Source organism: Trachurus trachurus (assembly GCF_905171665.1).
Source record: "Trachurus trachurus genome assembly, chromosome: 15".
In the NCBI taxonomy this organism is placed as follows: Eukaryota; Metazoa; Chordata; class Actinopteri; order Carangiformes; family Carangidae; genus Trachurus; species Trachurus trachurus.
In genome coordinates this window covers 10,770,633-10,783,663 of record NC_139906.1, presented here as the reverse complement: position 1 = coordinate 10,783,663, position 13,031 = coordinate 10,770,633, and the positions used below count along the sequence as shown (strand labels likewise).

Sequence of the window (13,031 nt, the reverse complement as noted above, 5' to 3'; positions counted from 1 at the left end):
GCATTCATTTATTGTGTGTGTGTGTGTGTGTGTCTTACACTTGTCTAAGGCTTTGTCGTTGTCCTCTTCCAAGACTTTCCTGAAGACGAAGGACATACTGGGGTTGGTGCTGTCTGGACTGGTGTAGAGCGACTCCAGCAGCTCCACTGCCGACTCCAAGTCACCGCTGAAGAAGGTGGTGGTGAGAATTGATAAGAGAGAGAGGGAGAGAAACAGAGGATGAGTTCATAGTCCTGACAAAACTACCGCTAAAAGCCTGTAACACGCGCATTGGGCAATATACGGCTTTTTATATCCGGCCTGTCAAATATTGGTACAAAATTGTCCAAATTATAGCAAAGACCACAAACTTTGATGCACTGCTCCCACTGAAACTGAATGTAATTTGAATGCAAGTTTTCTTTTACAATTTCTTTTCAAGGTAATGGCTTTTATGTGTAATCTACACTGCCCATCCAAGAAAAAGTCACACATTCTTAATATTTTGTTGGACTGCCTGTAGCTTTGTTTACGGCGCGCATTTGCTGTGGCATCGTTTCAATAAGCTTCTGCAATGTCATTTGCATTTATTTCCATCCAGAGTTGCATTAATTTTTCAAATATTCTCAATGGGGTGAAGGTCTGGACTCTGCGGTCACATTGGACCACATTTCTTCCTTGAAGATGCGTTGGACATTTATTAACTAAATTTTAGTCTCAGCAATCTCCTTTGATGTTTTATTTGTTTGATGCAGTAATGCCAACAATTTGACCGTTCTGAAACAGATTAACATCTTCTCCACAACCACAGGATGTGTCTTCTGACATGGTTGTTTAAGAAATGAGACTGCATCAGTTAGGGTTAGATAAGTTGTTGCCAGCTGAAACATAATCATCCATGCAGTAATTATCCAATGGGAGGCTCTTACCTATTACCTTTGTTAAATCCAAGTGGTGACTTTTTTAGACGAGCAGTGTATATAAGTTCACACAAACACTCTTCATCCATCTGATAGTGGCCCGACCGTCAAATTTTAAAACTCATTGGGCCCCTGAGCCAAAAAGTTTGCCGGTAACCAGCCAAACTGCTTCAACTTTCTGTGATGTGACCACCAGGATCATAAACATAAGATATAAAACACAGGTCAGATAAAGCAACAATAGAAACTGCTGTTTCTTTCTGTGATTTAATATTAAAATGACATTAGTTTAACTTCTGTCCCACTGAGCACGGACACACTTATTATTCCACTGATGCTCACTCACTCACACACACACACACTCGTCTCGTACTGTGAAATCTTTTTCTGCTGAGGTTGCCACAAGCAAACAAAGCACTACAAATCTACAACAACTCATTCTGGCAACCCGACCTCGCTGCTAACACTTAGCGCTGCCCGCTCCCTCCCCGCCGTCACCAGCTCTAATGAATATTTAACACACAGGGTGCATGCGCGTCTCTGTGTGTGTATATGTGTGAGCGTCCAGAGGTGGTGGTGGTGGTGGTGGCGGTGTGGGGGGGGGGAAACGTATCTACGCTGATTGTTGCGACTGGGACCGTCTGAATAATTCAGCGGGGGGCCCCTCTAAATGTGGCGCTGCGCTTTCCGGAGCCCGCCTGCCTTTTCCGCCCCGGCTCTTAACCAGTCAGCTTGACTCAGATACAGCCACACAGGACGCACGTGTCAGAGCGGCTCAGAGCGCGGCTCCCGCAGGTCAGGGTTCAAGCTGACAGGCCCGCGCCGCGATGGCCAATCGGGCGTGAGGCCGTCCTGCTATTCTTCACTTCCTGCTGTCCCTCCGAGTTGGCGTTGGGGGACAGCGCTAATGCGGCGAGTGGCGCAATGATGAAAGTTTGATGCACAATGTGTTTTAGGTTTTGTTCTCTGTTGTTTCAGAGGCGATGGAGGCGCGGCGGAAGGAGATGAGCGACTTGGTGACATTAAAAGGAGTCCATGAATAATCCTATTACGCCCGTGGTTCCTATTTGTACTTGACGCCGCAGTCGCTCTATAAATTTTTACTCTGAGAGTGTGACAACCTGCGTCTTGTCACACTCTGCTGCTGCTGCTGGTGGTAACACATTAAGCTGTTTATCTCCGTGTGCTGAACATGAATACCAACAGAGTTCACAAAAGGGAACAAAAGACTCATCACTGGGCTGTGAATTGTGTCAGAAAGTGAAATTACAATGCTCCGCTCACGCAACGTGTCGACTGTGTGTGTGTGTGTGTGTGTGTGACTGTACGTGGTGGGTGGGATTAGAGATGCCAGAGATATGATGACAACCTTCTCAAAATCATGCGTGACCGAAAAATCCAGAGTTACTGTAAAGCCTTTTGTGGAGGTGATTATAGGATTTCACAAATTACTCTATTGACGTTTTATGTTTTTGTTTGTCAAACAATGAGGCCGCCGTCGCCACACGCAGGACAAAATAAAACCCACACACACACACAAAACGCTGAGCAGTGTTACCTCTTGATGTGTCCCATGGCCGTGTTGTTAACAAACAACATGGTGGACAGGTTCATGTTGGTGCCGAGGCCTTTGATCAGAGTCTCCACCTCCTGGATGCCCGCCAGGTCGCCGTGGCTACCCAGGGCCTGGACCAGCCGGGTGATGGCGAGCTGAGAGGGAACGTGGTCGTCCTGCAGCATCGACTTCAGCTTCTCAAGAGCGTCTGTGGAGGAGAACAGGAAGTGAGTTTGATCGCACAACATGGACACGTGTGTGTGTGTGTGTGTGTGTGTGTGTTTACCTTTGGTCTCTCCTCTCTTGCTGTAAGTGATGATGAGCAAACTGCTTGCGAGGTTACTCAGCTGGAAGCTCGGCACGCGAGACACAGCGCTGAGGGAGACGGAGACAAAACATTTTGTCATTAAATGTCATTTTCTTTTCAGTTTTTTTGTGAACTTTGTTTGTTAACTCTCAGATGCTGCTGTACCTCCACCTCAGACCAGGAGGGAGGAGGCTGCAGTGAACTTGATAAAAGACACATGCACAGAATCCAGCTTCCTCTGCACCAGCAACACGAGGCAGCTGCAGCTTCAGGACACTCAGAAATCAGCACAAGCTGAATGAACCCAAGGCCAAAACAAACCCTCCACACGGCAGTGAGGCTCTACGGTGAGACTTTTAAAACGTAACCTGTCCTTTCACCTGCTTTTAAACATCTGCTGTCATGAAATCTTAAACTTGACATGCTTTTTAAAGGGACAACGAGGAGTTTTGGAAAGCAAAGTGTTTTCACACTACATTTCCCACGAGCCTCCACGTGCACAGTGAAATTCTTGGACCGGCGCAAGACGGACGAAAGCAAAAAGAGGTTCGAAGACGATCAGATACCGTCGTAGTTCTGACCATAAACGGCGAGTCGGTGGCGTTAATTCACATGACCCGCCGGGCAGCGTCCGGAAATGCATTAGGAAATGCTGGGCGACTTGACCACTTAATAATAATATCAAAATAACGATAAAGACAAAACAATATATTTATCGAAAATGGACCCATTAACAAGTGGGTAATGTAGATTCATCCAGATTAATATGAGACTCTTTTATAACCAAAAGCAAACTCCTCGTTGTCTCTTTAAATGTAAAATTCTGCACTTTTTCAGTGGGTCCTTCTGGTCGGTGCTAGGAAGAATTAAATAAATCAAATCAAATCAAAAGTTTTAAATCTGTGATTTTTTTTCATTCTAAGTTTGTACGACAGAGAAACTACACAATAATGCATCATGGGTATAAAGTGGCCAATAAGTCTATGTTCACCATGAGATGACAGACATGTGACAGCGATTATGTCTCTGGTTGTTATCCATTGAATATTTCCGGCTGTATTTGACCACTTTTTATTTTATTGTATCTTAGATAACACGGTGAACTGCCAGCAACTCTTTATGTATGCGACTTATTATTGTGCATAGTGTAATCTCTTATCTAAATCCCACAGCCATTTCTATGAAAACAGAAAAATGTATTTATCTTGCTATAAGATGACACACTCGTGATAAAAGCTGGACCTTCTTAGCAGCGTGTGAGTCATTTCTGCCTTTAAATCTGACACTCAAACATTAAAGAGCGAATCTTTATAATCTGTGTCGACTGAGTTCATGTCTCCGTGTCATCTCGGTCTTACAGACTCTGTGCTCGTCCATTTAAAAAAAAAAAAAAAAAACGGCACCACGTTCGGAGAAGCGTTAGACTCCACGGAGACGGAGCTGAGGGACGGGGAAGACGGACAAGACAATGAGAACAAATGTGAGTGACAGCGAGTCTGAGCCTCTTGTAAAGCGCCTGCTGTGACCCTGAAAATAATACAGACATCATAGAGTTGATTGATGCCGTCGTATATGATGATGTGCCTCCCTGCTGTGTGTGTGTGTATGTACTGTATGTGTGTGTGTGTGTGGTATTATGTGGGAGGGGTGAGGCCTCTGGGAGCTGCCCCTGCTCCTCGCCACTTCTTCCTCCTCCCTCCCTCGCTCCGTCTGTTCGTCTATTTGCTGTCCCTTTCAGTCCTCCTCCTTTTCATTTCCTTGCCACTAAAACCTCAATCAAGCCTGCCTCCCGTCCTTTTCTTTTTTTCTCCCCCTCTCTCTCCCTCTCTTTATTTATTATTATAGCCCTGCAACCAGATTAATCCGTCCGCTCAATTGAGCATCAGGGCCGGCAATCCTTATCGCCGCAGCGACACCAGGCCAAGCGGCATTCGGCAGCCGCTGCGACAGGGTCACGGCGGAGATTGGAGTGGTAACAAGGTCGCTGACGGATTGCCGCGGAGACCAAGTGGCGATGGCGGCGGTGGCGGTGGTGGTGGTGGTGGAGGCTGTGGGGTCAGAATTATTCTTATCGGGTGGGAGAAAATCTCTCAAGGCCTTTTCTCACTCACCTTTTCCACGCACACACACACACACACGCTCAATGCCGCTCTGTTGCCTTCTCCTTCTGGGGGTATTGTGCTTCAGCCAAGGAATCCATCACCCATCATCCACCTCTTCCTCTTTCTCTCTCTTTCTCATCATCATCATCACTCTCTCTCAATCCCTTAATCTCACCATAAGCACCCCGCTGCTCAATTCTGCACAGATTACCCAAAAAACAAACGCCGGCCGCACACCCACACGCGTTGAGAATTAATGCCTATAGCGTCTTCATTAACCTCATACGTGATTAAATCTAGCCCTCCTCCCCCCTCCAATCACTCCTCTTTTCCTGTTTAGCTCTTTTTATCTCCTCTCTCTCCGCCCCATTTCCATCTTTTCCCCGACTTTCCTCTCAGCTCATTTCACTTCTCATTTAGAGTGCAGATAAACTAGGCTTTTATCCAGGCAGGGATGCCATAAACCAATTCAAACAGAGACTGGAGATGGGTTATCACTTGTATTGCCTCGCGCTTGTTGAAACATGGGTCTAAAATTGATATGATTATTCCTCATCATAACATAAGACAGCGTAGCGTGTCGAGAGACGCCAAAGCAGGGACGAGGCTGATAGTGTAATAGATGTTTTCACATGTTTTTCTTTCTCTGCAAATTAACAGCATCTCTTCTTTGAATTATGTCCCTTTTATTTTTTTACTCTGTGTTTTCACTCTGCCCAGAGAAAAGTGATATAAAGAGGGAAACAAAAGCAGATAAAGAAAAGGGAAAAGGAGGAGATTATCTAAAACTGACAAGAGCAAGGGAGCAGAAAAGATCAGTGCTTCGGCTAAAGCCAGATCTCTAATACGTCTGTCTGTCCGTCCATTTGTCTCCAGGCTCGAGCCCTGATACGGCCCCCGCCGCAACACAACAACACATGATACATTACTAATTGGAAGAAGATTGACGATTTTGCGCAAAGTCACCCGCTTCCCAGAAATCCAAAATTAATCTGTACATCTGAGCATGTGTATATATGTGTGTGTGTGTGTGTGTGTGTGTGTGTGTGTGTGTCCTGGGGCTTAGTAAGAACCACTGTTCATATCCAGCAGGGCTGAGTGTGTTAGCACACAATCAGTTTATAATCCTCATGTCTAGTGAGGAGACGTAGCTTTAGCCTGAGGTGACCCGCTGCCACCGACTGAGGAGACGGGGAAAGTAGCAGAGCATTAACAGGACTACATGTTGAATTTGTCTTTCAATGCCAAGATACAGTTTTGTGCCGTCTGTCTGCCCTACGGGTGAATATTTTACACTTAGCTTGTACATTAACAATCTGATTCATGATGAGCTGACCACTAAAGAGACACGGCACCTTGGTGTTCGGCTGCTGTTAATCATTTGTAAGGAAGAACTAATAAAAACAGATGGTCATTACAGATTAAACCACCAGAATACAAAAGGATTAAGTCCAGATAAAATCTGATAAAAATGACACCATGTCAGAAATCAAAGGAAACAGATGAGGGGGAAATTACCCATGTTACCCAATACACCATTTATGCACGTGAAAATAACTCTTTTTTTTTTTTTTGCAAGTTCTAAAAATTAAAAAGCACTTTGATGCAGGTCATCTATTAATCAGGTGACTAGTGGTTCGATTCCCAGCTTCTCCAGTTTGCATGTCAGAGCGTCCTTGGGTCGGATACTAACCCACCAGTGTAACGCAGGTGTGTGAGCGCGGTAACAAAGCTGTCTTTATAAAGAAGACGCTGTATTAATGCTTGGGTGTGAATGTGGCTTGGTGTGTAGAGGTCTCTGAGTGGTGGATAAGACTCAACAGTGTTTATTTACCTTTATGTGGAGGCACTAATGTGTTAACGGCACTTACATGTCCTTGACTGCCATGGCGTCTTCGATGGCTCCCTCAGCCAGCAGCGCACGGATCAGCTGGTCGTAAGGGGCCGGGGTTAAAGTCACCCCGTTCTTATCGGCCTTCTTAAGCATCGCACAGGCTTCTGCAGAGAGAGCGGGAGAGAGGGACAATGAGAGGGAACGGAAAAAATGAGTTTGAGGTTGGACACGACGAAGAAAAGCAGAATCTGAGATTATCTTTATATTATGGGATTAATATGGTAATCTGCCCCCATAAAAGACAACTACACTGGTGAAACAGTGTTTATATTTCATTTCAATAAAACTGGTGCTACCTGCAGCAGGTGACTCCAAACACTCATTTAGAGCTCAATCACACAATATTCTTCACATTCACCACGCTATGAGATAATAACGGAACATTATGAGAGTTGTTTTCGAGGTAAATACAGAGACTGCTTGCTGAAAAACTGTCCCTGAAGGCAACGCCCATCAGCGGTTTTGCATGAATTTGCCTCTAAAACAACTCCCTCTCGTAACGTTCTGTTATTATCTCATAGTGTGGTGGATGTGCAGGTCACAACTTGCCCACCAGAGTGTTTTGGAGTTGTTGGATTGTGTATTTGATGAGTTCGATGAGGGAAACCAAGAAATCCCATTAGCCTCCGTAGCGTAGCTCTGAGCAGCTCACGGCTCTGCTCTGCTGTTCTAAAAACAGCTTGCACAGAAAATTAAAGGTAACAAACCTACTCCTAAAACTATAGGGATTATGGCAATGGTCCAATTTGCCAAAATGTTGAACTATCCCTTTAAGTGCATGAGGGCTTTCTAATGGTCAAATATTTCCTTATGTAGTTTCAAACTGAATCTCATTTCAAAAAAAGGCTCTTCTGTCTTTAACTCAGCTTGACGTCAGGTGGGACAACAACAACAACGCTGCCTCTTACCTTTGGCTTTGCCCTTCTTGCAGAGGGCCGACAGTCGGACCTGGAACTCGGTCATATTTTCGGCGACGGTGGGGGTGGTCGGCGGCGGCGGCGGCGCCTTCACCTGCTGCTGCTGCTGCGCGGTGGCAGCTTCTTCATACCAGGTCTGAAAAACGACACACACACACACACACACAGAAAGTAAGTTATAAAACTCAGTCTGATGTTTCCTTCACAACACGGCTACATGTGTGTGCTGGCGATGAGCTGGTGTGTGTGTGTGTGTGTGTGTGTGTGTGTGTGTGTGTGTGTGTGTGTGTGTGTGTGTGTGTGTGTGTGTGTGTGTGTGTGTGTGTGTGTATGACAGTGCAATAATGCTGGGCAGGCATGGCAGGGTCTCCTAATGCTCGGTCACCCGTGTAGCGGCGAGGGGAGGGGGTTAAGCTGTATTGGCTGGGGGCAAATTAGGTCTGGCACCCCAGGGGCAAAAGGAAAAGTGTATGTGTGTTTGAGGGTATGTGTGTCGGAGCAAGGGGTGTCAACTCAAGAGCCCCTGGGGTCACTAAGTTCATCGCTCCAGGCAACAGCAATCACTTCCTGTCTCATCATGCTCGGGGCCATCGGAGCACACTCACATGTGCAGAGGCGAAGCAGCAGCCAGGAGGAATAGAGCAACAGAGCACAAAGGAAACTGATTATTATAGCATCCGCTCCGTCTTTATTAGATTCAATTTCTTAAATAAATATATATATATATATATATACACATACAGCTCTGGAAAAAACAAAGAGACCACTCCAAAATGTTCTTATCAGCTTCTCTACATGTATGGCAGCCATCGATTCCAGTGTCTATTGAACTCCATCACAAGCACACCTCACTCTACTTAGCTGATCACCTAAAACCGAATCATATTTAATGAGGAAGAAAGATTATAAATAAATTAAAAAAAAACACTGCTGTGACTAGAAATTGGGATTATTCCACCAATTTTGATTTCTAAACTCTTCCTAAGTTTAAAAAGTACTGTTGTGTTGTTTTAAAATGAATATGAACTTGTTTTCTTTGCATTATACAAGGTCTGAAAACACCTGAATTTTATTTATATATTTTGACCTGTTGCCATTTTCTGCAAATAAATGCTCTAAATGACAATATTTTTATTTCCAATTTGGGAGACATTTTGTCAGTAGGTTATAGAATGAAACAAAAGTGTTCATTTTACTCAAACACATACCTATGAATAGTAAAACCAGAGGAACTGATCATTTTGAAGTGGTCTCTTAATTTTTTCCAGAGCTGTACATGTTCTGATTCTCCTCACTTGATTTTTTTTAATCTTTTGGTTCAACACACATGTGCATATGTAACTTATTAAGCGTCCATCCAGCGGCAGCCATATGGTGGCATTTAGCTGCTGGCTAAATTAGTCTGGCATTACAGATTTACAGACAGATCAAGCTGTAATTCCTTTCACCAGCCAGCCGGTCTGATTGACCACACTTCAGATCAGAGCTTCAATCCTGTTTCCTCTGTATGTAATGAAGAGAGAGAGGCTTAAAGTGGAGCAGGGTGGGGTGGGGTAGGGTGGGCTGCATGGAGAGCAGCAGCTGATAAGAGTTTTTTTTTTTTTTTTCCAGAGGGTTTTTTGGGGTCAGTTCCTGTGATCAGAGGTTGGGATCAACTTGCTCTTCGCTTAATCTATTCAGTAAGCAATGGTTTTTATCCAGAGAAAAGAAAAATCAACTTGTAGTGTCATTAATATGAAAATAACTGTGAATGAGACCATTGTATTTTAAATGATGGTTTGCAGCTTCAGATTATTGTATTTGTCAAATAAAGAACTTTACTATTTATACAGGACAATATAGACTTTCACTGTGCATGTACAGAATATTAACATGCACCATCACTGTATATTTAGACTTGGATGGACCTAGTTTTTTATTTTTATATCAGTTTGTGGTTATTTATGTATTTATTTATTATATGATGTCTGATCTACAGCTCTTCTCTATATACTCTTTGTTTTATGTCTATGTGCAACTTTGCTGCTGTAAAACTGCGACTTCCCTGTGGTATTTAAATTATTATTATGTATTTGACTTATATAAATAAAATGTTTATTCATCAAACACAGCTCTTATTTCAAGTTTGAGCGTTCCCAGTGCACAAGGTGAGATCTACAAATTGCTTCTTTTTTTTTGTCCGCTGAAAGGTCCAAAACAAAAACAGATATTTAATTTACATTGATACAAATGCAAATTAAAAACTGAAAATCCTCAAATGTAAAGAGAATATTTGCCAAGACTCAAAGCGGGGGATAGTTATCTGTCCATCAACTCATTATTATTTCATTATTATATTCAAGACGTAAGGACAGAAACGTATGCCCCAATCATCATCAGTGCTTCATGGTTGTGTGTTATCTTTGACCTCAGGCTTTTTTTCTTTTTTTTTTTTAAGTCCTTGAAAACTCCTGGGAGAGTCGTGGCCTTTGCTTTCAGGTTCATCACCTCCAGGGAGCCTCCTGGCAATTATTCTTCTGACTAAAACATCTGTCTAATGAGCAGTATGGGGGATGTACAGTACAGTTCATATCATGAAGCTGGGTTTTTTTTTTTTTTTTTTTTTTACCTCAGGCACCTCGAAGGGAACCTCCTGGCCGTTTGACTTCAGGATGTCTGCCAGCAAACGCAGCGTCCTCTCCCTGGGAATGACGTTCTCCTCCTGCATTTTTGTCCACAGCGCCTCCGCCTTCTCCCAGCTGTTTGTCTCCTCTGAAAAACACACAATTACAAAGAGAAACGGTGTCATTGTATGTAATTTATTCCTATTTACTCTGTTGACACAAACGGTTGCATGGTCAGGACATTTTTGGTTGTAGCTCCACACACACAAACACAAACACTAACAGCACCAGAGAGTAATTTCTGATAAAGCCCTCCATGCTGCGAGAGGTCAATCAAAGTACTAATCTGATCAACTGACTGACCCTCAACTATGCTGTAATTTAGGAAACACACTAACTAGTGGTGTGTGTATGTGTGTGTGTGTGTGAGCGAGCAGAGGGAAGTGGGGGTAATGGGTTGACAATCAGCTTCAACACTCCAATCACAACTGTGATCTGCTCCGTGCTCCTCTGCAGCAATCACACCATGTCTTCTGCTAACATCTACCTGATCCCATCCTCCACACACACCCAGAGTCACGACAGCACGAGGAGACTGCAGGTATATACTGTAGGAGGTCAAACACATCCACACACACACACACTGACCGAAGTTAAATAAAAGAACAAACAAACAGAGGAAAGAAAAGGGAAGAGACTTACTGCACAGACGGAGGATGTAACTGTACATCTCATCTCTGTCGCACTCAAACAGCTTGGCTGTCATGTCCACCATCTGCTCCAAGGTCTCCATCTATACACACAAACACAACAATATACGATTAAAGTTGGAATTTTTGTATTTTTCAATTTTCTTTTTTCGCTTTCTTCTCCGCGGCCTTGATTATTTTCAGGCTGTTATTATGTTTGTCTGCGTGTTGTGTTACCTGGTTTCCAGAAACGCATTTCTCTGCATACCACTGCAGGCGTCCAGGCCTTGCCCTCAGCCCGGGGGTCTGCAAACATTAAAACAGATGAGAATTTCTATAGAAAGAAACCAGAGAGCAGAGAAATAACAGTATAGGCTGCACTGAAGCTCTGCTGCCTGTCAGTGAAGGGAATGTGTTGTGTTATATACGTTATGCCGAACTGAACCAGGAGGCCCTGAATCTAAACAATATGATGAATGAAATATAGGATAAATATAATAGTCAAACCATTAGTATAATCCATACTGTAGTAAATGCTTATTGATATAAAACAGCATTCTTGAGGGCTCAGGAACACTTCTTACCCTTGGGCCATCAGGCTCTTGAACAATAAGATGCCATGAATGAATGATGTGGGGGTGGGATAGTTTATAGTTTTAGTATGCTGTATTTTATTATTTTTATAATAATAATACATTTTATTAGTAAGCGCTTTTACAGATGCTCAAAGACACTTTACACTTTAAAAATCATAAAATAGAGCAAAGTCAGAGTGGAATTCAGATTAAAAACAGCAATAAAACAGTATAAAACACACAAAAATGATATATTTAAAAGCTAATTAAAAATGGAAAGTTTTGAGCATGGTCTTGAATGTTGGGAGTTGTGTGCAGAATCAGATACGGACGGGTTTGGGGAGTGAGTTCCAGAGGGAGGGGGCAGGTTCGGTTATACTACTTGCTTTTACACTTATATTTATTGTCTCATATTTATTGTCATACTATTGTACTATGGTTAGGGTATCCTAAACCAATTTCGTTGTTATACTGTTTACAATGACAATAAAGCATATTCTATTCTATTCTAAATACTGATAATTGATGTAAAGCTCTTATATGGATGCACTGGTTTTATATTATCAGAAGGATGTACCGTACTGTCAGATATATATTTTAGTATAAATTGGCATGAGGTTAATGTTTGAACGGCCTTGAACAGGCTCACAGGATGCAGCTACATAAAAGCCACAGTGTGGTGCAGCACTAGTCACTGTGGCGGAGTGAAGGAGTTTGGTGCAGAAACATAGATGCATTCAAACTAGTCCATAAAACAATCAGAGTTTAAGATTAAAATGTGGTATATAAAGTCCCACCTGCTGTGATTCAATGATATGCAAACAGACAGTCTGTGAGTGTGTGAGCTGTCAAACAGCGGCTGACATAGATTGATCTGCAGGCTCATGTAGCTCAGATTTAGCCTGATACGTGGAGTGACTGGATGATTATTATCATGGAATAACAGCGATCAGGATTTCATCTATCTCTTGGGGCTTTGAGACAATCTGAATAAGAAATCTCACCCTCCCTCTCTTTACTGGTAATCTGGCTGAGAAAAAAAAAGGGAGAGAGAGAAAGAAACAGAGCGATCTGCCAGGAAGTTAATCTGAACGGGGGATAAACAGCGCTCAATTCCCGCTGGCCTCTTTGATGGGAGCCCATCATACCGTGAGAGGGAGGGGAAAGTCAAGAAAAGATGGGCTTCATCCCCTTTCTCTACCCATCCCTCACTGCCGTCATCCTTTCCTCTTTCAATCCCCACTTCTCTCAATCCTCCCCTCCTCCCCTCCTCCCCTCCTCCCCCTCCTCCTCCTCCTCCTCCAAATCTCCCGTGCTCCTCCTCGGTCTTTTCCCCTGCCTCTCCATCCCTCCATCCGGCCCAGGCAAAGGCATTATGTTCTTACCCAACCAGCCAAAGGGACAAATTAAAATGTGTTGCACTCACTCTCTCTCAGTCTGTCTAATCTTCTTAGAGACTAAGGCCCAGTGCAAGTGCTCCATCTTTTTTT

General features: G+C 43.5%; 1 protein-coding gene across 1 annotated transcript in view; it reads right to left on the bottom strand.

The window, feature by feature from the left end:
* lrpprc (leucine-rich pentatricopeptide repeat containing) overlaps positions 1 to 13,031 on the bottom strand; it is a gene marked incomplete at its 5' end in the record, with an annotated part of 63,102 nt that overhangs the window by 11,286 nt on the left and 38,785 nt on the right. The window contains 8 exons of the mRNA XM_083988087.1: positions 39 to 166; positions 2,458 to 2,662; positions 2,741 to 2,829; positions 6,735 to 6,861; positions 7,666 to 7,810; positions 10,283 to 10,425; positions 10,980 to 11,070; positions 11,204 to 11,272. Of these exons, the coding sequence (XP_083844213.1) occupies positions 39 to 166; positions 2,458 to 2,662; positions 2,741 to 2,829; positions 6,735 to 6,861; positions 7,666 to 7,810; positions 10,283 to 10,425; positions 10,980 to 11,070; positions 11,204 to 11,272 (997 nt within the window). The remainder of the gene's footprint in view (positions 1 to 38; positions 167 to 2,457; positions 2,663 to 2,740; positions 2,830 to 6,734; positions 6,862 to 7,665; positions 7,811 to 10,282; positions 10,426 to 10,979; positions 11,071 to 11,203; positions 11,273 to 13,031) is intronic.